General features: G+C 40.8%; 1 protein-coding gene across 1 annotated transcript; it reads right to left on the reverse strand.

Moving 5' to 3' along the window:
- Window positions 1-742: 742 nt before the first annotated feature.
- LOC120060206 (transcription factor E3-like) lies at window positions 743-14,419 on the reverse strand. The gene is made up of 9 exons (XM_039009355.1): window positions 13,901-14,419; window positions 8,605-8,817; window positions 8,231-8,455; window positions 6,740-6,835; window positions 3,945-4,056; window positions 3,674-3,730; window positions 3,472-3,547; window positions 3,139-3,286; window positions 743-3,040 (listed from the first exon to the last, which is right to left on the reverse strand). The coding sequence occupies exons 2-9, from the start codon at window positions 8,794-8,796 to the stop codon at window positions 2,588-2,590; spliced, it is 1,359 nt and encodes a 452-aa protein (XP_038865283.1). The 5' UTR covers window positions 8,797-8,817; window positions 13,901-14,419; the 3' UTR covers window positions 743-2,587.
- Between the last annotated feature and the right edge of the window lie 11,710 nt (window positions 14,420-26,129).

The raw sequence follows: 26,129 nt of genomic DNA on the forward strand, positions 1-26,129 counted from the left end.
GTGAGGTGGGGGTGGGGTAAATTATCTGGAGTTCTTGGCAGCAAGGAAGGCATCAGCATTTGAAAGGACAAAAACTAAAATAAAATGTTAATAGAAGCATGGTAATATTATGGACAATCGACTGTATGAATTCTACTAATGTAAAATATTGACAGGATAGGGCACATTTACAGTATGGTTTGATATTCAGAAGTCACATACATATACTGAATACATTTACAGAAAATTTGTGTTTCCATCCCTGATATTCAAGAAAAATGATTGATAATGGAATAAAAGCCATTAAAATGAATCAACAGAAACCCTCTCTCTGGACAATTGCACTCATGTATTGAATATGTATTTTTTTAGGCAACTACACTCTGTACACTCCCCACCTTGAGACTCCCCACCTTAATTTTATTACAGTAGTTTGGGGAAAATAAAGCTTTAAGCCCCCTAGCACTGTCATGCAATCTGCAAAAATCCAGTACAAAGCTCCTGCAAAGCTAGGAGGAGCCACAACACTACCATATTGCTTTTACCCATTGAATACATTCCAAATCCAAGGGCCAGTCTGAGAAAGCAGAGGGTATGCAAGAAAAGCATGTTTGGAACAATGAAGCCCAACCATAGAGACACAATGCACTCTGAAAACCCTTTTTCCATTGTGAAATACCGTGATTAAATAGACCAAGCATGAAACTGTAATTGCATCACTGCAGTGAAAAGCATTCAACATAGGCAAATGTTTTTTCCCAATTTTTATTTCGTTTAAAATAAACAAACACACCAGACAATAGTGTAGATTTAGACAGGTTGCTTATCTGAGCATAGAAAAAGCTAGTAACTCAATACACATTAAAATATAAAAAGTGTCCAACAACAATATATTCCCTTTAAGGCTGTTAGAGGTTTGCATTCCAGTAAAAGCAGAACCATAACTGAAAATCAGAACAGCAAAAATAGATATTTTTCTAAATGATTCAAATTAGAGCTACAATCAAGTCACAGACAATTAATGAAAAAATGAAATTGTATGTGTCAAATCGCCAGTTGGCAACCCATCCTTTAAGGGATTAATTGACACAAACACTACAATGTGCATTAGAAACAGATAATCAGACAGATATTGCATTGTTGGTCTCAAACATTTTCATCTCCATAAAAAAAGCCTGTGTTAGGAGAGTACACTGCAGGGATCTTCCTTGACATGGAGGAAAGGCACTATTGTTTCAAGAATGAGAAGCATCTCGGAAGCATCAATGGCAATAGATAAAACAGACATGGAAACAGATTCCTAAACATATACAGGTAATGAATGTACTTTTCTTTGAAAAGCTTGTCAATACAAATTAAAGGAAGACTATGGGGGCTAGAGGAGTGATAATAACCATATACAGATTTCAGTCTCTGAGAAAAACATGGGGAATGTTAGACAGTCCCATGACCATACACATTTTCAGATTAGAGGACTAAGAAAGTAGTGGATTAAGGATTCATTTTAACTGTATGTCTAGAGTTAGGGGCCAAGTCTATGTGAGCTATATAAATCTTATTCAACATAATCTTATATCATCACAAATGACCATATGACATCAGAAATAGACTACTGCACACAACCCAGTGCATGTTTTTGCAACACAAACACATGTAACATGCAGTGTTTCAGAGATTAACATACGTTAAAGCTATACTTCCATTTACTATATAACAATATATAACACACCCGTATAATGACTTAAATATATTACCATTCTGTGAAAGGTGGCCTGCTTTGGCTGACTGGCTGCAGTAGCTTTTGTTTTACTTCTCTCCTTCTCTTGTTCATTGTTAGTTGAGTTAGTGACCAGCTGTACAACCATTCAACGGACAAAAGCGTTAAAAGAAAATGCATACAGACAACAGGAAAAGGCGCAACATGCTTTGAAAGTAAATGTAAGATACAGTAAATCTAGATTTTTTTTGTTTTTACAGGTCATCAAATGTGTTTTTTTATTTTTTATTATTATATCACAATCACTATGTGCCATATATTTAATAAATACTACTTTGGTAAATTTTTTGTTACACAAACCTTCTGAGATATGTAAAAAAAGGCATACACTTTAAGCTAACAAATCCTGATTCAAGTCAGTTAAAAAATATCTCAATTCAATAGCACACCTGTTATGTAGTTCATGCCAATTTCACTAAATAGATACAAGAACCTCATTGCTTTCTTCCCACAAAAGTTGCAAAGTGCACAAAGTATACGCTCTACAAGGACCAATAATATACTTGACTAAACCACCACTATTTCCTCTTTAATTTCTCTGCAGGGAACTCTTGGTTGAGTTGAGGCTTGCAAGAAACAGAACACAAATCAATGTCCATAGTCCATATCCAAATACTAATTTTACTATTTTCCATTTGAAAATGATTGCATTACTATTGATTCGTGTACCGAAAAGTTTTTGTTTTCTTTTTCTAAGTTCAGGGACCAATATTAACTTGGTAAGAGAGGGAAGGATTGTCATTTATTTTGTACTGATGCATGATTCAGATCAAAGTCCTGTTCAGTTAAACGATTGTCTGTTTGTTTTAAAGCAGACCCCAATAAGACCCTTTACAAGTCCTCCTCCATGCTGAAGCTGCTCCTACGACTGTTGGTCTTCGAGGCACCTGGTGTCACGAAAAACAGTGGGTCCACCCTCTCAGGGGACAGTGTGCACCCCTCATCCATGAGGATGTCCCCCAACCCCACGCCTGGGAACAGCCCAGCATTGGAGGGGTCATCCAGCTCGGCGAAGCTCAGACTGCCCAGGTCGAGGGGGCTGCCTATGGTCACACCCACAGGGGAGTCAGAGGAGGGTGGAGAGAGGAAGGAGGTAGGGATGGCCTGTGCCATGGCTGCATCACCCAAGCTGAGAAAGGTTTGGGAGCAGGCCACTCCAGTTCTGGGCCCAAGTATATGACCTCCCTGCTGAAGGTGCTGCTGCTGGAGGAAGGAGGGGTCTGAACTCAGACCATAGGACATCGGGCTGGAGAGTCCATGAAGCTGAGCCTGCACTTCCAACTCCTTCACAAAATAACAATAACAGAAATAAGGGAACATTAGTAGCAATCACTAAATATATTTTATGATAGCATTACTTACTTTTTTCTCCAAAAACTGACCTGGATGCGCAGCATCAAGCAGTGGTTAGCATGTTCCAGCTTCTTCTGACGCATCTCTACCTCCTTGGCTCTCTGCTGCTCCTTCTGCAGCTTCCTGATGTAGTCCACTGAGGCCTTCAGAATGGTGCCCTTATTCCAGCGCAACTCCCTACAGCCATGAGAGAAGGTTGTTAAAGAGGAATATCAAATCTGTTCCAAATTGAATATTGCTTTTCATGGCCAAAATTTTAACTGTGATTGAGATTTCCTAGAATTAATTTGTGTCAATAGCACAACTGATTAATTCATCCAAAGTAAATGTCCTGAATAAGAAATAAAGAATGACAAACTCACAAGTCCCTTGAATTGGGTATTATGGACCCCAGCTCTGTTATGCGGTCATTGATGTTAAACCTCCGCTTCCTCTCAACTGTCAAGAGAAACCATGCAGACAAAGAGATTGATAAATTAAACTCACTGCCACTCCGAGGGGAACAAGAGCTGGCTAGCATCATAGTGGGTTAAGAACAGAAGTGAGTAAAAAGCTTTGACTCACTGAGGTTATGGTTGTCTTTCTTCTGTCTCTCTTTCACCAGCGCTTTGTTATCTGCATCTTAAACATAACATATACTTTGGAGGTGCTGTCGTGCAATCTAAAACCCAATTATTTTACCATTTACACAAGTTAGAATTGAACCTTTCCCTCTCAATAAAATGGAAAGTTACGTAGGACATTACATAAGAAGTGTATAATCCAAACAAACATGCCCATCTCCAGAGCTATATAAAAGAAGGATCAGGGGCCTAGTAAAGGAACAAAACTATACCAGAGTATTCCCTTTTAATATTGGTTAGATCCGGAGGGCAGGAGTTGCTGACAGTGAGGGTAGGTGCTGCCATTCCAGGACTATGGTTAACTTCCAGGAGGTTCCCGGGGAGCTGTAAGAAACAGGGAAACCCCTGCATTAACATCAAAGCAAACAATGTTGAATACTAACAACCTGGATGAGCTTCTTAAGGAAACGAATTAAACTACATTTTAATTAATTAATTCATATTTTGTATTGTCTTACATTTTTTTGTCCTTTGTGTACCAGAATACTAATTTAAGTGTCATAACTGTCAAACCAAAAGGATAATGGTAGTTCAACATCCTATTTTTCCAATAAATAAAAAAAATAAAAAAAATGATGTTGTCCGTATGTGTTGCTTGTCCTATGTTGCTCTGCATATTGTTTGTCTGTATTGTTATTGTAGTTGTTTTTAGTAACCTGCCCAGGGACTGCGGTTGAAAATTAGCCGGCTGGCTAAAACGGCCACTTTTACTGAAACGTTGATTAACCTTTAACGAGTCACCAACCCGGATCCGGGATCACCCCCCACTCCCCCCCCACTGAGTAGCATAGCTAGCATAGCGTCACAAGTAAATTGTAGCATCTAAATATCATTAAATCACAAGTCCAAGACACCAGATGAAAGATACAGATCTTGTGAATAAAGCCACCATTTCAGATTTTTAAAATGTTTTACAGGGAAGACACAATATGTAAATCTATTAGCTAACCACGTTAGCATAAGACACAATTTTTTTACTCCAACAGTTTTTTCCTGCGTCAGTAGCTATCACTAATTCGACTAAATAAAAATATATATAGCCACTAACCAAGAAACAACTTCATAAGATGACAGTCTGATAACATATTTATGGTATAGCATAGTTTTTTTTTTGAAAAATGTGCATTTTTCAGGTATAAATCACAGTTCTACATTGCAGCTGCAATCTGAAATAGTGCTGACGCAGCCAGAACAATTACAGAGACCAACGTCATATAACTAATTACTTATCTTAAAACATTTCAGAAAAATACACAGCGTACAGATATTGAAAGCCCAACATCTGGTGAATCCAAACAATATTTCAGATTTATTAAATGTTTTATAGCGAAAACAAAATGTAGCGCTAAATTAGCATAGCCACGCCAGCCAGAACCAGCTGGGCGCCCCCGACCAGTTCACATACACGACAGATATATGAAATAACATCGTAAATTGGGTCTTACTATTGCTGATCTTTCATCAGAATGTTGATCAATGTGTCCTTAGTCCTGATGAGTCGTTCAATCCATTCATAATGGCAACTTTCCCTCTTCATTTAGCATATGTACTGGTCGACTGGCCAAAGTAAAAAAAGTCACAGAACGGAACACGGCAAAACTCCCGAAAAAATTCAAATAATCTGATTAAACTATATTGAAAAAACATACATTAAGATGATATGGTCACATGTATCAAACAAACTTCGAGACGGAGATAGTTTTCATCCGTAACGGCAGCAAAACAGTAGACAATCGCACCTCCAAATAGCGCGAATCAGAGAACCGGAAGTTGTCGGTCACGCCAAAGAAATAGGTCTTATTTCACGTCAGTACAAGGTAAACAAAAAATTTCTCCTCTGACGTCCTCTTGACACCCAGAGGAAGACGAATGAAGTGTGTTTCGGGTCATAGGTGGCGTGACCATATATAGGCAGAGCGTTGAAGCGAGCATACACATCTTGCATTCTTCTTCTTGGTCAGGGAAAGTGCTGTCAAATGACTTCTGTTTAACTCAGAGACAAAATTGAAACGGTTTTAGAAACTATAGATTGTTTTCTATCCAATGGTATTAATTATATGCATATAGTAAGAGCAATAATTGAATAAGAGGCAGTTTAATCTGTAGAGGAAATTATGCTAATGCGAAAACAGCACCCCCTATAGTGGCAAGATTAATGTGCACTGTTCCCTGTATTTAAAAAAAATTAAAATTAAAATAACATGTTTATGTACTAACATCTCTTGTAAGAACTATCCTGGTAGAAATAGAACATGTATAAGCTAGGCTACATTGTATTACTGTACTATATTTGACCTTCAAGGATACTAAATTACCATATCACAGGTTGGTTGGCTTATAAAGAACATAATTTCTAGCAAGTCATCGCAATTTTGTATAGGCCTAATAACCTTGTAGAACCTTCGATTAACAGTTATCCAAAAGCATTAGCACATTTGAAACAAACAAATCTGATAAGTGTTGAGGTAGGCTATAAATCCTGATAAATGTGAGAGAAATGGCTAAATGTCCATTCTCCTTAACAATGCCATTTTGCTACCTTACAACACGATTGATTTACCTCAATGTTCTCGCTTTTCCCCCCCTATGCTCCTGAAGCAAAACTAAAATCCTAATTTTCTGATGCCGGGCGCAATCTCTTCAATCCCTTTCCCTATAACAACTTGACTGTTAAAATAGTTGCAGTATTTTCAGAACCCTCTTTACATTGTCCACCATTCCAACTTCACATGCTGCCATGCCCTGCATGCTTTGTCCTACTCTCCTCTCTCCTGGTTGCTACCCCACCCAGACAACACTGGCCTGACGAGTCCTAGTTAAGTGTCAGAAGTGTATGTTTACTCCTACAGCACCACCGAATTCCAGTTTGAGAATATCAACAAAGACAACAGATATAGAAAGATAATTCCAAGAATGACAGGCTGGTTGTTAATTTCATTTCACTGAATGATTGGATTAGCCCAAGTGCAATGGACAAAAACACTGATAAATACACATTTTCACATACCTTACTAGGCAGCTGTAGCCCCAATTCAATTAATGTCATGAAATCGTCACTGAAACTTGATTCAAGGCTGATGATGTCATCAATTACACCATCTATCTGGAAAGATAAACACACACCCCCAATCAATACATAGAATAACTTATCAGCATCATATTCATAGAACACCTAATAAAAGAGACTTGAGACTTACATTTCCCTCACTAACTCATCAACTACCTGAGCAGCTAACCGATCCCTGCCTTGTACATAGTCCATCTGTAAATAGCCCACCCAATCTACCTACCTCATCCCCATATTGTTTTTATTTACTTTGCTGCTCTTTTGCACACCAGTATCACTACTTACACACAATCATACGCTCATCATCATCTGCTCATCTATCACTCCGGTATTAATCTGCTAAATTGTAATTACTTTGTTACTATGGCCTATTTATTGCCTTACCTCCCCATGCCATTTGCACACACTGTATATAGACTTAATTTTTTTTCTACTGTGTTCGCTTGTTTATTCCATGTGTAACTCTGTTTTGTTGTTTCTGTCGCACTGCTTTGCTTTATCGTGGCCAGGTCGCAGATGTAAATGAGAACTTGTTCTCAACTAGCTTACCTGGTTAAATAAAAATAAAAATATTTTTTAAAATATGAAACGTTAAAGGCCAGCTTGAATTTAAGTATATGAAATTACTTATTTGAAACATATAGGGGAGGAACACTGACACAAAGCAAGTCATTATCTTGCCCTTATGAAGCATGATTTCAAAGCAAAGGCGTGTGTGCAAGAGAGGTGCAGATATCATTAAGCTGCCAGTGTAGTATTTAACAGAAGTCTGTGACACCAAGCCAACAGGGCAAGATAACAAAGGCATGCATCCTAGTTGTGAGACCTCAAGCATGTCACAACAGAACAAACAAAAAAGTAATTAAGAAATAAGTGACCAGCAGCCTAGACATTTAGCCTAAACTTTTATTGAAAATACAGTACCAGTCAAAAGTTGAGGGTTTGGAGGGTTTTTCTTAATTTTTTACTATTTTCTACATTGTAGAATAGTAGTGAAGATATCACAACTATGAAATAACACATATGGAATCATGTAGTGACCAAAAAAGTGTTAAAACAAATCTAAATATATTTTATATTTGAGATTCTTCAAAGTAGCCACCCTTTGCCTTTCTTGCAAGCTCCAAACCCAACAAAGCAGTAATCAATATCAATGTAGCACTAAAAATAACATAAGGTAGAACAAAAACACATGAGAAAGTAATAAGCTATATAATGCTTCTTACAAGCCAATGTGAGTGGTGTAATCCAGTGTAATGGTCTTCAGTCATACTACATACATCTAAATTAGACATTTAGCAGCCGTTCTTATCCAGAGAACTTACAGTAGTGAGTGCATACATTTTTCATACTGCTCCCCCGTGGGAATCGAACACAAAAGCCTGGCGCTGCAACCGCCATGCTCTACCAACTGAACAACATGGGACATACCTCCTCTTTGTTGGATCCCAGGTTGTGTAAAGCCATGGAGCTGTTGGGAGCACTGCGGGCTATGGGATCCATCTCAGGGGCAGAGCTAGACAGGGCCAGGGGAGACACACCCAGGGTCTGAGTTGCCCCCTTATTGCAGAGGGTGGCAGAGAGATACTGCTTCACCTGCTGCCTCTGAGACTGCTGGATGTGAAACTTGGTGGGGTTCTCCAGGTGGGTCTGCACCTATCAGATTGAAAATTTAGAACATGTCAGTCAAACAGCGAACAGAGAATGACAACTTAGTATGGAGGTTATACGCAGCAATTTAATGGTGTAGCATGCCATGCTAGTGTAGTTCCTCTGGAGAGAAGCCTTTAGAAGTGGAGCCTCACCTTCAAAACCTCCACGGGCACCTGTGCGGAAAGAGGGCGAGCAGCTATTGGGGGCAGAGTGACAGCGATAGCAGGGGTGGAGTCAGTTGCCCTGAGCTGAGCCACAGAGGCCTGCTCCTGGGCCTCCCGTCTCTCTTGCTCCTGGGCTTGTTCCCGCATCAGCTGCTGCCGAAGCAGCACGCGTGACGACATGGCTCAGAGTTGGGTTGCAGCCTGGATTCAAAAAGGAGAGGGAAGAGAAGTGATATATATATATCTCACACACACAATATGCTCTGGCTTTTATATGGCCTGGCCCTGCAAGTCAGAATAATGAACAAGATTACATTTCCAACACCCCGATGAACCTGCAGAGTAAATTGAAATGGGATTTTGTTCAACATTCTGAATTGCTGGGGTCCTTTCCGAGACCCCACTTTGCCTCCAGAACAGCCTGAATTATTTGGGGCATGGAAATGTTGCTCAATTGTTATCAAGGGACCTAACGTGTGTCAGGAAAACATAACCCACACCCTTACATCACCAGCCTGTACCGTTGACACCAGGCAGAATGGGGCAATGGACCCATGCTGCTTATGCAAATCCTGACTCTGCCATCAGCATGACGCAACAGGAATCGGGATTGTCGGACCATGGGATGTTTTTCTAATGTTGGTGATTGCATTCCCACTGGAGCCGCTTCTTAGTGGAATCCGGTGTGGTTGTCTGCTGCAATAGCCCATCTGTGACAAGGACTGACGAGTTGTGCGTTCAGAGATGCTGTTCTGCACACCACTGTTGTACTGCACCATTATTTGCCTGTTTGTGGCCCACCTGTTAGCTTGCACGATTCTTGCCATTCTCCTTCGACTTCTCATAAACAAGCGGTTTTAGCCCACAGGACTGCCGTTGACTGGATGCGCTCAAAGTTGCTTAGGGTCACTCGTTTTGCCTATTCTAACGTTCAATCAAACAGTGACCGAACGCCTCGATGCCTGCTTTATATAGCAAGTCACGGCCACTTGACTCACTGTCTGTAGGAGCAAACGCCCCGTGAACGGGGTGTTGTGCCTAATAAACTGGCCACTGAGTGTACAGTGCATTTGGAAAGTATTCAGATCCCTTTCCCTTTTAACACATTTTGATGCGTTACAAAATGTATAAAAAATGTACGTACACACAATATCCCATAATGACAAAGCAAAAACAGGTTTTTAGAAATTTTTGGAAAATGTATTAAAAATAAAAAACTGAAATACCTTATGTAAAAATGTATTCAGACCCTTTGCCACAAGAAATTGAGCTCAGGTGCATCCTGTTTCCATTGCTCATACTTGAGATGTTTCTAAAACTTGATTGGAGTCCACCTGAAGTAAATTAAATTGATTGGACATGATTTAGAAAGGCACACACCTGTCTATATAAGGTCCCACAGTTGACAGTGCCTGTCAGAGCAAAAACCAAGCCATGAGGTCGAAGGAATTGTCTGTAGAGACAGGATTGTGTCGAGGCACAGATCTGGGGAAGGGTACCAAAAACATTTCTGCAGCATTGAAGGTCCCCAAGAACACAGTGGCCTGCATCATTCCTAAATGGAAGAAGTTTGGAACCACCAAGACTCTTCCTAGAGCTGGCCGCCCGGCCAAACTAAGCAATCGGGGGAGAAGGGTCTTGGTCAAGGAGGTGACCAAGAACCCGATGGTCACTCAAAGAGCTCCAGAATTCCTCTGTGGAGATAGGAGGACCTTCCAGAAGGACAACCATCTCTGCAGCACTCCACCAATCAGGACTTTATGGATAGCGGCCAGACGGAAGCCACTCCTCAGTAAAAGGCATGACAGCCTGCTTGGAGTTTACCAAAAGGCATCTAAAGTACTCAGACCATGAGAAACAAGATTCTCTGGTCTGATGAAACCAAGATTTAACTCTGGCCTGAATGCCAAGTGTCACGTCGGGAGGAAACCTGGCACCATCCCTACTGTGAAGTATGGTGGTGGCAGCATCATGGTGTGTGGATGTTTTTCAGTAGCAGGGACTTGGAGACTAGTCAGGATCGAGGGAAACATGAATGGAGCAAAGTACAGAGAGATCTTTGATGAAAACCTGCTCCAGAGCACACAGGACCTCAGACTGAGGCGACGGTTAATCTTCCAACAGGACAATGACCCTAAGCACACAGCCAAGACAACGCAGCAGTGGCTTCGGGACAAGTCTCTGAATGTCCTTGAGTGGCCCAGCCAGAGCTCGGACTTGAACCCAATCGAACAACTCTTGAGAGACCTGAAAATAGCTGTGCAGCAATGCTCCCCATCCAACCTGACCGAGCTTGAGGATCTACAGAGAAATTGGGAGAAAATCCCCAAATACAGGTGTGCCAAGTTTGTTGTGTCATACTCAAGAAGACGCTAGTCTGTAATTGCTGCCAAAGGTACGTCAAAGTAAAGAGTCTGAATACTTATGTAAATAATTTTATACATTTGCTAACATTTATAAACTTATTTTTGCTTTGTCATTATGGGGTATTGTGTATAGATTGAGGGGGGAAACAATTTAATCCATTTAGAATAAGGCTGTAACATAACAAAATGTAGTAAAATTCAAGGTCTGAATGCACTATATGGCAATACTATAATCACAGTAAGAAGTGAACAATTCTGCCTCTCCAGCTAGTGCAGGATCAATGAGTTAGCCAGCTAACTTGTCCAAATATGTGGCGTACTGCATTAGCATCGAATAGCCGCCGCGATATGAAACTTTTCAGAGAAGTTAGGAACCAATATACACAACAAAGGCTAGCTTTTTCAAACAGAAATGTGCATCCTGTAGCACAAATTCCAAAAAGTTTTGGGACAATGTAAAGTCCATGGAGAATAAGAGCACCTCCTCCCAGCTGCCCACTGCACTGAGGCTAGGAAACACTGTCACCACCGATAAATCGGAGATAATTGAGAATTTCAAGAAGCATTTTTCTACGGCTGGCCATGCTTTCCACCTGGCTACCTCTACCCCGGCCAACAACTCTGCACCCCCCCCCCCCCCCCGCAGCAACTTGCCCATGCCCCCCCCACTTCTCCTTCACCCAAATCCAGATAGCTGATGTTCTGAAAGAGCTGCACAATCCGGACCCCTATAAATCAGGTGGGCTAGACAATCTGGACACTCTTTCTAAAATAATCCGCCGCAATTGTTGCAACCCCTATTACTAGCCTGTTCAACCTCTCTTTCGTATCGTATCGATATCCCTAAAGATTGGAAAGCTGCCACGGCCATCCTGTTACAGACCTATATCCATCCTGCCCTGCCTTTCTAAAGTCTTCGAAAGCCAAGTTAACAAACAGATCACAGACCATTTCGAACACCACCATACATTCTCCCCTATGCAATCTGGTTTAGGAGCTGGTCATGTGTGCACCTCAGCCACGCTCAAGGTCCTAAACAATATCATAACCGCCATTGGTAAAAAATAGTACCATGCAGCAGTCTTCATCGACCTGGCCAAGGCTTTCGACTCTCTCAATCACCGCATTCTTATCGGCAGACTCAATGGCCTTGGCTTCTAAAATGACTGCCTCGCCTGGTTCACCAACTACTTCTCAGATAGAATTCAGTGTCAAATCGGAGGGCCTGTTGTCCAGACCTCTGGCAGTCTCTATGGGGGTGCCACAGGGTTCAATTCTCGGGCCGACTCTTTTCTCTGTATATATCAATGTCGCGCTTGCTGCTGGTGATTTTCTGATCCACCTCTATGCAGATGACACAATTCTGTATACTTCTGGCCCTTTTGACACTGTTAAACCTCCAGACAAGCTTCAATGCCATACAACACTCCTTCCGTGGCCTCCAACTCTTAAATTCTAGTAAAATGCTAGTAAAACTAAATGCATGCTTTTCAACCGATCGCCCGACTAGCATCACTACTCTGGACAGTTCTGACTTAGAATATGTGGACAACTATAAATACCTAGGTGTCTGGTTAAACTGTACTCTCCTTCCAGACTCACATTAAGCATCTCCAATCCAAAATTAAATATAGAATCAGCTTCCTATTTCGCAACAGTCTCCTTCACTTATGCCGCAAAACATACCCTCGTAAAACTGACTATCCTACTGATCCTTGACTTCGGCGATGTCATTTACAAAATAGCCTCCAACACTACTCAGCAAATTAGATGTAGTCTATCACAGGGCCATCCGTTTTGTCACCAAAGCCCCATATACCACCCACCACTGCAACCTGTATGCTCTCATTGGCTGGCCCTCGCTTACTATTCGTTGCCAAATCCACTGGCTCCAGGTCATCTTTGCTAGATAAGGCAGGGTTTTTCATCTCAGCTTACTGGTCACCATAGCAACACCCACCCGTAGCACGCGCTCCAGCAGGTATATTTCACTGGTCATCCCCAAAGCCAACTCCTCCTTTGGCTGCCTTTCCTTCCAGTTCTCTGCTGCCAACGACTGGAACGAATTGCAAAAATCACGAACTTTAAGCATCAGCTGTCAGAGCAGCTTACCGATCACTGCACCTGTACACAGCCCATCTGTAAATAGCCCACCCAACTAACTCATCCCCATATTGTTATTTATTTTTGCACCCCAGTATCTCTACTTGCACATCTATCACTCCAGTGTTAATGCTAAATTGTAATTATTTCGCCACTATGGCCTATTTATTGCCTCACCTCCCAATCTTACTACATTTGCACACACTGTATATAGATTTTTCTATTGCGTTATTGACTGTACGTTTTGTTTATCCCATGTGTAACTCTGGTGGTGTTTGTCACACTGCTTTGCTTTAGCTTGGCCAGGTCGCAGTTGTAAATTAGAACTTGTTCTCAACTGGCCTACCTGGTTAAATAAAGATGAAATAAAAAAAAATACTTATTTTTTTGTGGTTGCTTATAATGGGCATCGTCTAATTGACTCAACAACCCAAAACACATATGCAAATTATGTTCCTTACAATCTGAAAAGCAATAGTTATGTTTGGTTGTTTATCAAAGTTAGCTGGCTAGCTCACTAATTGAACAGGCTTTTGTAGTATACCCCTCTGGTCAGAGTTAGCTAACTAGCGCTTTCTAACCAATGAGGTAGGTAACTTATGGGCACATTTTGACTCGAGGCAAACGATCAGAACTAAGTTAGCAGTGACATCTGTTAATCAGAATGCTTGATTGAGCCCAATAATATACTAAAGAAGTCTTCTCCATTAGTCCAAGGAATTAAACGTGAATAGATTCTCAACTGCGATACGGTTCTAGAAGCAAAGCCCTCTACTTTCATGTCACACTTTCAGAAATGCAAAATATACACTTACTTTACACAGTGGAAAGTTGACCATTTTTCAGTTACATGTTTGTGGCATCCTTCCGTTACACACAGGTGTTCAGATGCAGATAGCTAATTAGCACAGGTAGTCGCCGACTCTGTAAACAAGCGATGTAAAATGGAAATATGGCCGTGTAGGAACGCTAGCCATAGTCTATAGTAATTTAATCTTTTGTGTTTAGAAAATTATTTGTCACTGATATCAAAGTTACGTTCCATATTTTTCCAAAACTGTATCGCTTGCGAGGCGTACTTGCGTTTAGACAGAGCTTCCGCCACAGTCTGAGCGGGCAGACATAGGATATAACGTTACATTGAATTAACTAGTTTGATTCCAGTTCAATAATTGAACAATCCGTATTTGAAATCACTTGCAGTGACTGATTAACGTTAGAAAATGAGTAAAAAGTGAAACGGGTTTTACTGACATGACAGGCTGCCTAGCTAGGCCATACCGATGTTAGCTAGCTAAGGTTACAAAATAATGAATTTAGACTGTCGTTATGCAAAGATCTTCCTGTGCCCAGGCGTTGCTGACGCCTGAAACCATTGCAGAGCAGCGCTGCTGACGCCTGCCAGATTTTACATTGCATGGATAACGTTAGTTAGGTATTTTACGTATCAGATAACCACATATGCTATAGCAATCTGTCATTCACTGACACGACAAAAAAAAATACATTTTTTATTTCAAATATTTCAGATTATCAGTCACCATTGTGGCAGAACAGGCTAAAGTAGCTATCTTTGCTTGCTAACGTACAGACCAACTAATCACCATATCGAAACAGGACTAGCTCTCGCTAATAATGTGCTGATTGCGGAATGTAAAATAACTTCAGAAAACATAGCAAACGGAGTTGGCTTGTCAATGATGCTTCTGCACGGACCCGTACACCAGCAACACCTAATTTCAAACTTCCTGTTTAATGTTATCAAAATAAGTCCCTCCTTTTGGTATTTGAGTAAAACATTACAGTACACTTGTTATTACTGTCATTTTCCAGGAAGAGCAATTTATTAATTAAATGAACCCGACCCAATATCAAATAAAATGTTATTCGTCACATTTTTCTTAAACATGTGTAGACTAACAGTGACACGCTTACTTATAACCAAAACTACACTGTTGTGACATTGTTCTGTTCAGGAAAAAAGTAAGCCAATTTTATATGCTGGTAGGTGAAAAGGCTTTCCAAAAGTTCAATCAAATGTTTGGGTGAGGCATTTTGAAACACGATATAAAGCAATTTGTGGTATTAGACAGCAAATTAAAATGTCTAAGTTTACTTAAACTATTACCCAGTGGTTGCTTCAGTAAATTAAACCAATAGACTCCTAAACAGTTTGCTTCTCAAATCAATGTTTTTATATGCACAGAACACACATGGACTTCGTTCAAACACTTAAGACACACCCTCTTCCACTTACCCTCGCCCTATGACCTTGGGGGAATCTCCGTCGCCATCTTGGCGGGCATTCCAAATGATTAGCCAAGCAAGGGAATTTTGCAACATAAGCCCTCGTTTTTAGTCAGCTTTGCGAGTCTACAATTATGTTCACTCCGGGGCCTGAAGCTCCCCATAATTCAATTCAACGATTGTACATCCGCTAAGAAAAGTCAGCCAAAAATGTAAACCTCAACGTCAACATAAAAGTAAAAACAAATAAGTTAAATTGTGCTACTAATGCACATGACGGCACAAACACGTATCGTAAAACATTTTCCTTCTACAGAAGTTCCAGCCCGCACGAACCGGCTCAAAGCCCATAACAAAAGAGAGACAAGGAATAACTAAACATATATTTATTAAATAAAGTAAACTAAGTACAATATACAATGGTGTGTGTGTGTGTAATCAGTAGTGTAAGTGAGTGTTTAGCATGAATGTGATAATGCAGGGTGTTGAAAGGTGCCAAAGCAAACCACCAAGATGCACAACAAAATCTATAAAGGTGTCTGCATGGCGAGAGTCTCCTCCATTACTGGGGAAGTGGTGTATTTATCCTGGGAGACACCCGGCCCAGGTGTTTCCCATGTAGCTGACGACCCTCCCAACTCCGCCCACCGGCATCCTAATAAGGAAACAAGAACAAAGAGAGAATACGGCGGACAGAGTGGGAGGGTCGTCACACAGCTAGGCAGGCTAAAGTTAGTTAGCTAATTCATTTGCTAGCTATCATACAGTAGGCGTACATTAATAATTATATATTTAATGTAAGTAGACATGCACAAATAATTGATTGTAGCACATATAAAGCGCCCACAAGCTACCGGTGGCTGAAAACACAATTATTGCGGGATGAACAAGTGACGAAATTCCGGCCAAGGGTGGTCCATTTAAAAAATCATTCCTTTTTTGATATATTTTTTTTAACTGGACCACCCTTGGCCGGAAATTCCATTTAAAAAATCATTCCTTCACATGAGAATGATGAGTTGCTTGAATCTATAGACAAACATATACTTTATTGGGCGGCAGGCCAACCAATCAGAATTTGGGTTTAATACTTTTTATGGAAAAGTTTGATCTTACATGGAGAGAGAGGTTTCCAGCCGACAGATCATTCACTTGGAGTAACAAAACAGGTTCCAGACAATCCAGAATAGATTTTTGGCTTATATCCAAATGTATTGATAGTGAGTGTGTTACTACAAATATCTCTACTACTCCCCTCACAGACCATAGGGCCATTTACATTAATATCAAAATATTTACCCCTGATACTAACCTTGGTAGAGCATCCTACTGGATGACTATAATGATATAGTTAAGTTTGAGGTTAAAGATCTGCTTTCACACTTTTGGGAAAGGGCTTGTGAAGAAAAATCTTATTGCAAGAACTGGGAGCTCTTTAAATTTGAGGTGTCCAAATACCTCAGAAAATATGGTAGTAATCTTGCTAAGACCTTTCTCAGAGGTCCCCAGCCGGCCTCTCGGGGGAGGAGAAGATGGAACTGATTGAGTTACAAAATAATCTGGATAATACAGTGGGGCAAAAAAGTATTTAGTCAGCCACCAATTGTGCAAGTTCTCCCACTTAAAAAGATGAGAGGCCTGTAATTTTCATCATAGGTACACTTCAACAATGACAGACAAAATGAGAAAAAAAAATCCAGAAAATCACATTGTAGGATTTTTAATGAATTTATTTGCAAATTATGGTGGAAAATAATTATTTGATCAATAACAAAAGTTTCTCAATACTTTGTTATATACCCTTTGTTGGCAATGACAGAGGTCAAACGTTTTCTGTAAGTCTTCACAAGGTTTTCACACACTGTTGCTGGTATTTTGGCCCATTCCTCCATGCAGATCTCCTCTAGAGCAGTGATGTTTTGGGGCTGTTGCTGGGTGTTGTGTCTTTGCTATCGTTAAATTGAAGACTTATAGTTTTTATCAAAGATTCCTGTAATTAGGGATTACGCGATCACTTGAGTAATAACGTAACTAATTAACTATGAATTCGAGGGCACCAGGGAAAGTTATTAGATTACAAAGTTATAATTTCCCAATATAACCTTTCAGATATTTTCATATCTGATCAATAGTCTTCTGATTAATGATTTATTTATTTTTACCTCACGTTAGTCTCATTCCAAACGTCGTAAATTGTTGATTATCTGCACGAACCCAGTCTTCACTATGAGTCATCCATACATCAATTGTCTTAAATCATTTATTTATTACTAACTAATTAATTCACAGAAATGCATAAACAAACAAACAAACTTAAAATAGTTACATGAAATGATGGTAGAAATATGCCCTAGTGGGCTGAACCGGCATAGCGGCTTGTTAGACAAAGGGAAAGTTGCGTTCGACTAAGAATTCACTACAGAGTTCACAATTATAACAATTGACATGCTAATCCTTACACATGAACGCTCACTCATTCGGGAACAATTGCAATCAATATATATATAGTTACGCTCGGTGTGTGTCGTCTTGATAGTTGGAGAGAAGTTAGTTTTGGTTGGAGTTCCTTCTGTCTCGGTTATTGTGGATAGTTCAGAGTGACATTCGTTATAGAATGGATGTTTCGGCGGTTGTCTTTCTTCGCGTTCAATGATACCGAATTCCTAGCTGCAGACTAGTAGTCAATATCAAAACTTGTTCTTATTCGTATAAGAGTTTAACCACGTGGTATGGTTAAAGATTCAGCAATGTTACCTTAACCTTCGTTCTCCCCATGGCGAGAAAACATGGTCTAATGGTAATTTCTCAGAGTCGACTTTTATTCAGATAGCAGGAAGGGGCTGTCCTTGTATGTCTGACCCAACTGGCTCAGGGGCGGGTCCTCGGGTTTAGTTCAAATCAAAAAGGGATTTGTATTTTTCTTAATTAAACAGTCCAAAATCATATTACACAATTATACAAACAGTATCATACTCACTCATTCATTTTATACAACAAACAGATGTAAACCTCATATCTGAGGTTATTATATAAACAGCGGTAGGGTAATGTAGTCCCACAGTCTCTCATGAGTTTCCCACGTGGTGGCCAATGGGCATGTTAATAGCTGGACTCTCCACCGATCTTTTATACTTTTGCAGGAACATGAAATATGTTTGTACCTCAAGTTCTGTGAGGTGGGAGAAAATTCCTTTGTCCTGAAAGTTTACCCTCTGTCTAATACTGTTGGGCCATGAAGAGATTCTCAGGAATTTACGACGTCTCTCTGTTACCACAGCATGGGTTGAAGGGGCAGGGAAAGGCAGGGAGAAGGGGATGGGGTTTGCAATACCCAAGCAGGCGACGTCATGACATGGGCAACACGGACTTTCAACTCCCTCCAAAGATTTTCTATGGGGTTGAGATCTGGAGACTGGCTAGGCCACTCCAGGACCTTGAAATGCTTCTTACGAAGCCACTCTTTCATTGCCCGGGCGGTGTGTTTGGGATCATTGTCATGCTGAAAGACCCAGCCACGTTTCATCTTCAATGCCCTTGCTGATGGAAGGAGGTTTTCACTCAAAATCTCACGATACATGGCCCCATTCATTCTTTCCTTTACACGGATCAGTCGTCCTGGTCCCTTTGCAGAAAAACAGCCCCAAAGCATGATGTTTCCACCCCCATGCTTCACAGTAGGTATGGTGTTCTTTGGATGCAACTCAGCATTCTTTGTCCTCCAAACACGACGAGTTGAGTTTTTACCAAAAAGTTCTATTTTGGTTTCATCTGACCATATGACATTCTCACAATCTTCTTCTGGATCATCCAAATGCTCTCTAGCAAACTTCAGACGGGCCTGGACATGTACTGGCTTAAGCAGGGGGACACGTCTGGCACTGCAGGATTTGAGTCCCTGGCGGCGTAGTGTGTTACTGATGGTAGGCTTTGTTACTTTGGTCCCAGCTCTCTGCAGGTCATTCACTAGGTCCCCCCGTGTGGTTCTGGGATTTTTGCTCACCGTTCTTGTGATCATTTTGACCCCACGGGGTGAGATCTAGCGTGGAGCCCCAGATCGAGGGAGATTATCAGTGGTCTTGTATGTCTTCCATTTCCTAATAATTGCTCCCACAGTTGATTTCCTCAAACCAAGCTGCTTACCTATTGCAGATTCAGTCTTCCCAGCCTGGTGCAGGTCTACAATTTTGTTTCTGGTGTCCTTTGACAGCTCTTTGGTCTTGGCCATAGTGGAGTTTGGAGTGTGACTGTTTGAGGTTGTGGACAGGTGTCTTTTATACTGATAACAAGTTCAAACAGGTGCCATTAATACAGGTAACGAGTGGAGGACAGAGGAGCCTCTTAAAGAAGAAGTTACAGGTCTGTGAGAGCCAGAAATCTTGCTTGTTTGTAGGTGACCAAATACTTATTTTCCACCATAATTTGCAAATTAATTAATTAAAAATCCTACAATGTGATTTTCTGGATTTTTTTTCTCATTTTGTCTGTCATAGTTGAAGTGTACCTATGATGAAAATTACAGGCCTCTCTCATCTTTTTAAGTGGGAGAACTTGAACAATTGGTGGCTGACTAAATACTTTTTTGCCCCACTGTATATACACTGCTCAAAAAAATGAAAGGGAACACTTAAACAACACAATGTAACTCCAAGTCAATCACACTTCTGTGAAATCAAACTGTCCACTTAGGAAGCAACACTGATTGACAATACATTTCACATGCTGTTGTGCAAATGGAATAGACAAAAGGTGGAAATTATAGGCAATTAGCAAGACACCCCCAATAAAGGAGTGGTTCTGCAGGTGGTGACCACAGACCACTTCTCAGTTCCTATGCTTCCTGGCTGATGTTTTGGTCACTTTTGAATGCTGGCGGTGCTTTCACTCTAGTGGTAGCATGAGACGGAGTCTACAACCCACACAAGTGGCTCAGGTAGTGCAGCTCATCCAGGATGGCACATCAATGCGAGCTGTGGCAAGAAGGTTTGCTGTGTCTGTCAGCGTAGTGTCCAGAGCATGGAGGCGCTACCAGGAGACAGGCCAGTACATCAGGAGACGTGGAGGAGGCCGTAGGAGGGCAACAACCCAGCAGCAGGACCGCTACCTCCGCCTTTGTGCAAGGAGGAGCACTGCCAGAGCCCTGCAAAATGACCTCCAGCAGGCCACAAATGTGCATGTGTCTGCTCAAACGGTCAGAAACAGACTCCATGAGGGTGGTATGAGGGCCCGGCGTCCACAGGTGGGGGTTGTGCTTACAGCCCAACACCGTGCAGGACGTTTGGCATTTGCCAGAGAACACCAAGATTGGCAAATTCGCCACTGGCGCCCTGTGCTCTTCACAGATGAAAGCAGGTTCACACTGAGCACATGAGCACATGTGACAGACGTGACAGAGTCTGGAGACGCCGTGGAGAACGTTCTGCTGCCTGCAACATCCTCCAGCATGACCGGTTTGGCGGTGGGTCAGTCATGGTGTGGGGTGGCATTTCTTTGGGGGGCCGCACAGCCCTCCATGTGCTCGCCAGAGGTAGCCTGACTGCCATTAGGTACCGAGATGAGATCCTCAGACCCCTTGTGAGACCATATGCTGGTGCGGTTGGCCCTGGGTTCCTCCTAATGCAAGACAATGCTAGACCTCATGTGGCTGGAGTGTGTCAGCAGTTCCTGCAAGAGGAAGGCATTGATGCTATGGACTGGCCCGCCCGTTCCCCAGACCTGAATCCAATTGAGCACATCTGGGACATCATGTCTCGCTCCATCCACCAACGCCACGTTGCACCACAGACTGTCCAGGAGTTGGCGGATGCTTTAGTCCAGGTCTGGGAGGAGATCCTCAGGAGACCATCCGCCACCTCATCAGGAACATGCCCAGGCGTTGTAGGGAGGTCATACAGGCACGTGGAGGCCACACACACTACTGAGCCTCATTTTGACTTGTTTTAAGGACATTACATCAAAGTTGGATCAGCCTGTAGTGTGGTTTTCCACTTTAATTTTGAGTGTGACTCCAAATCCAGACCTCCATGGGTTGATAAATTTGATTTCCATTGATCATTTTTGTGTGATTTTGTTGTCAGCACATTCAACTATGTAAACAAAGTATTTAATAAGAATATTTCATTCATTCAGATCTAGGATGTGTTATTTTAGTGTTCCCTTTATTTTTTTGAGCAGTGTATATATTAAAAGCAGAAGGAGACTTTATTAGATCTAGGAAAAAAATGGATTGAGGAGGGAGAACAGAATTCATCCTATTTCTTTAGACTTGAGAAATTTCACTCTACAAATAACACTATCCATAAGTTAAACATTGATGGTGTTCTTACAGATGACCAAAAATGAATCGCTAAATACAGTAGCAATTTTTACAGAAAATTGTATAGATCTACGTACTGTCAGGAATCCACAGATATGTTTTTTGACTCACTGAATAATGTTCACTCTATCGGTGATATAGAATCTAAACCGTGTGATGAACCCATCAAAGTTAAAGAGATTATAAAGTCTATCAAACATCTAAAGAACAATAAATCACCAGGTGTTGATGGAATTACATCAGAATTTTACAAATTATTTTCTGAACAAGTAGCTCCCTTCCTATTTGAAGTCTTTTTAGAGAGTATTAAAAACAATGTTCTCCCTCCTAAAATGAGCCAGGGGTTAATAACACTGATACCTAAGCCTAAAAAATATGAATGTTGCCACACATACCTACTTGTTAACAAAATTAAGGAGGTTTCCTTTAAAATTATTCATAAATATTATCCTGCCAACCACTATATGAAGAAGTTTAAGGAAAACATCAACTCAAATTGTTCCTTTTGTAATGACCACCCAGAAACAGTTGCATCTTTTTTGGCATTGTATTCATGTAAGAAAACTGTGGCAAGACATCAGATTTATAATTGAACACATTTATGAAGATCTTACACTATTGTGGAGAGAAGTACTGCTTGGATTCTTTACCTACGATAGAAATAAGCTAAAACATTTTAATGTAATTAATTTCATTATTCTTTTGGCCAAATTTCATATTTACAAATGTAAATTTACAAACAAAACAACACATTTTCTTACCTTACAAAAATAAATTGAACTGTATTTTAAGACAATTAAATACTCTACTAACAAAAAAGCTGTTATATTATAAATGTATGTATGTCCCTTAAGGTCCTTGTGTAATGTGATATTGTACCCCCTAGCCCCGCCCCTAGCCCAATTGTACTTTGTATATTATTTATATATACTTGTGTTCCCACATGTACTTCCTGTATTGATTTGTTAATTTTTAAAAAATGTAAAAAATCATTCCTTCCTCCCTCACCCTGCAAGTGTATACTCATCAGACGTCATGATACGTCATCAGTGTCCACTTAATTTGAGGGCTGAGGAGATAGGGTGTGTCTTAAGTGTTTTGACCACCGTGGTGGTACACCTTTCAATCGAGGACAGACTAACTGAACAAAGCCATCTGCTGGTGTGTTTAGGTGAAATGCTACATCTACGTAGAACTCAGCCAAATGCTACAGTCGTGGCCAAAAGTTGAGAATGAGCTTGCTCAGGAATAGCAGCAGGCAGGTGTGAGAGCATCTGCACGCACAGTGAGCTGAAGACTTTTGGAGGATGGCCTGGTGTCAAGAATAGCAGCAAAGAAGCCACTTCTCTTCAGGGACAGACTGATATTCTGCAAAAGGTACAGGGATTAGAGTGCTGAGGACTGGGGTAAAGTCATTTTCTCTGATGAATCCCCTTTCTGATTGTTTGGGGCATCCGGGAAAAAAGCTTGTCTGGAGAAGACAAGGTGAGCGCTACCATCAGTCCTGTGTCATGCCAACAGTAAAGCAGCCTGAGACCATTCATGTTTGGGGTTGCTTCTCAGCCAAGGGTGTGGGCTCACTCACAATTTTGCCTAAGAACACAGCCATGAATAAAGAATGGTACCAACACATCCTCCGAGAGCAACTTCTCTCAACCATCCAGGAACAGTTTGGTGACGAACAATGCCTTTCCAGCATGATGGAGCACCTTGCTATAAGGCAAAAGTGATAACTAAGTGGCTCGGGGAACAAAACATCGATATTTTGGGTCCATGGCCAGGAAACACCACAGACCTTAATCCCATTGAGAACTTGTGGTCAAGCCTCAAGAGGCGGGTGGACAAACAAACTCAAATTCTGACAAACTCCAATAATTGATTATGCAAGAGTGGGCTGCCATCAGTCAGGATGTGGCCTAGAAGTTAATTGACAGCATGCCAGGGCGGATTGCAGAGGTCTTGAAAAAGAAGGGTCAACACTGCAAATATTGACTCTTTGTATCAACTTCATGTAATTGTCAAAAGCCTTTGACATTTATGAAATGCTTGTAATTATACTTCAGTATTCCATAGTAACATCTGACAAAAATATCTAAAGATACTGAAGCAGCAAACTTTGTGTAAATTAATATTTGTGTCATTCTCAACTTTTGGCCACGACTGTACACGTGTTTGTACATAGAACCCTAACACACATGCTCTATTGTGAGGAAATAGGGAAATGCATGCCTGCAGAGTACCTAGCTGCATAACCGCAAATTGTTCACTATATTAAATCATTACAAATGACGTGTTTGAAATTGGATACTCACAAACTAATGTGGCTATGGAATTATATGAATGAAGCGATAATGAATGACCCCCAATGCTATATGCATGACTAATTATAATTGGCATGAAATGACATAGCTATGAATAACTATAACTTAAGGTACCGTGGAGCCATGAAGAAGGCTGATTTATTGAGCCTAATGTATGAAAGGCAGGCAGAGGATGACCAATCAACCTAGTTGCTGGAGAGTGTGGGTGGATAGCCTACACCTTGCATGGCTGCTGTGGTTGCGGCCCAATTCTGAAAGAATGGTCAGTGTAACATAGACGTTGAAAAGTACAGTTTTATGCAGTAGAGATTTGATACGCAAGCCAGAACCAGACAAGGCAAGTTGGGAGGGGTGAGCGACAGAGGATGATGTGGAGAAGAGGTCGAGCGAGAAGTTATAGTAGCATAAGGACAGGATTGAGTGTTTATGCAAGCTATAATAGGTGCAACTGAAACCCGTAATCATGAAAAATTGTGATTAGCCTTGATTGCGACGTGATGCAGCCACTAGGCCAATGAGTTGAGGCCCCACTATTTATTTACCATTATCCGTAATGTAATAATTTAAGAGTAATAGCCTGCAAACTACTAAACCCCCAATTGCACATGGACCGGTAGTAAAATCCTGACTGAGATTTTTATTTGATTTAACCTTTAACGAGGCAAATTGGTTAAGAACTGGTTAAGAACTGGTTAAGCAAATTGGTTAAGAACAAATTATTATTTACAATGATGGCCTACCAAAAGGCAAAAGCCCTCCTGCGGGGATGGGGGCTGGGATTAAAAATAAATTAAATCAAAATATTGGACAAAACACACATCACAACAAGAGACAACAACACTACATAGAGAGAGATCTTAAGACAACAACATGTCATGGCAGCAACACATGACAACACCTGAGATGTGCCTGAGATCACCCAGGCACATTCCGAGATGATCTGTTGCAACATGACCATAGGAAACTATAGGTACAGCCATGAATAGGCACCTGAGCAAGTGCTGCATGAATAACTGAGTGCCAATCAAGGAAATGCACTTGCCAAATTAACTCTGCGTACTAGCATCAAGGGAACCAACTTGGTGGAAACCATTGCAGAGCAGCCTTAATAAATTTCTACAAAGTGGTCACTGTGGGACCAACCGTTGTTAGTTGGGTTGGGTTGTTATTGAGCTTGTAATAACAATGCATAGGAGTGATGAAATAAACCCTACGTGGAGACAACAAATCCAGCTATAGTAATTTGGATGTAAATTTAATTTGAAGATGCTGAAAAGGTCAATGACACAACATCGAAGATAATAGCTATGAGATAGCATGACGTTAGCGCACCCCTTCGAAAATGAAAGTACTAGAATACGCTATACTTCCAAATGAAGATACGATTTGACAAATCGTCAACTCAATGGTGTCATGAAAATCCAAATGAGTTGAATGAGCACTCAAGTAATCTTGCATGTGAATCGATTAATTTTACAAAGTAATTAAATACACTTGTATTTAGAATCCATTCTCAGACATGTCTTCATTGCCTATTACTGTAACTCAACCATAGTCTTTTGCATATTGCAAATTATCATTATGGAGTCAAACATTTTAATAGGCTAATTGCTAAGGCTTATTTGCAAGTCGCATATGATGTATTTATAATATACATATACAGTATCAAATTACTACTACTACAATCTCAGTTAAATAAATAAATACAATTGATCTTGTCTTTTCCTACTAGCACGGACTTTGCTGATAACTTCTGTATTGAAAAGAAATGTACTTACTACGACTGTGATATGTAGTTGTCTCATCTAGCCATCTTTAGATTAATTCACTTACTGTAAATCACTTTGGATAAAAGCGTCTGGTAAATGACTAAAATGTAAAAATGACAAGAGACATGATGTCCCAGAGTGGGCTCCCGAGTGGCGCAGCGGTCTAAGGCACCTCATCTCAGTACAAGGGGCATCACTACAGTCCCTGTTTCAAATCCAGGCTGTATCGCATCCAGCCGTGATTGGGAGTCCCATAGGGCGGTACACAATTGGCCCAGCATCGTCCGGGATTGGCCAGGGTAGGCCATCATTGTAAATAAGAAATTGTTCTTAACTGACTTGCCTATTTAAATAAAAAAATGCTCAGTGGTGACACGTTTAGTGACGAGAGCTT

Source organism: Salvelinus namaycush, chromosome 2 (genome assembly GCF_016432855.1).
Source record: "Salvelinus namaycush isolate Seneca chromosome 2, SaNama_1.0, whole genome shotgun sequence".
Classification (NCBI taxonomy): domain Eukaryota; kingdom Metazoa; phylum Chordata; class Actinopteri; order Salmoniformes; family Salmonidae; genus Salvelinus; species Salvelinus namaycush.

Excerpts from the sequence above, each read along its gene's own strand:
- LOC120060206 (XM_039009355.1), bottom strand. The coding sequence starts at position 8,796 with ATGTCGTCACGCGTGCTGCTTCGGCAGCAGCTGATGCGGGAACAAGCC. Across the intron at positions 8,456-8,604 it reads TGCCCGTGGAGGTTTTGAAG|GTGCAGACCCACCTGGAGAA; the intron begins GTGAGGCTCCAC and ends TCAATCTGATAG. Across the intron at positions 4,057-6,739 it reads GGCTACAGCTGCCTAGTAAG|CTCCCCGGGAACCTCCTGGA; the intron begins GTATGTGAAAAT and ends TGTTTCTTACAG.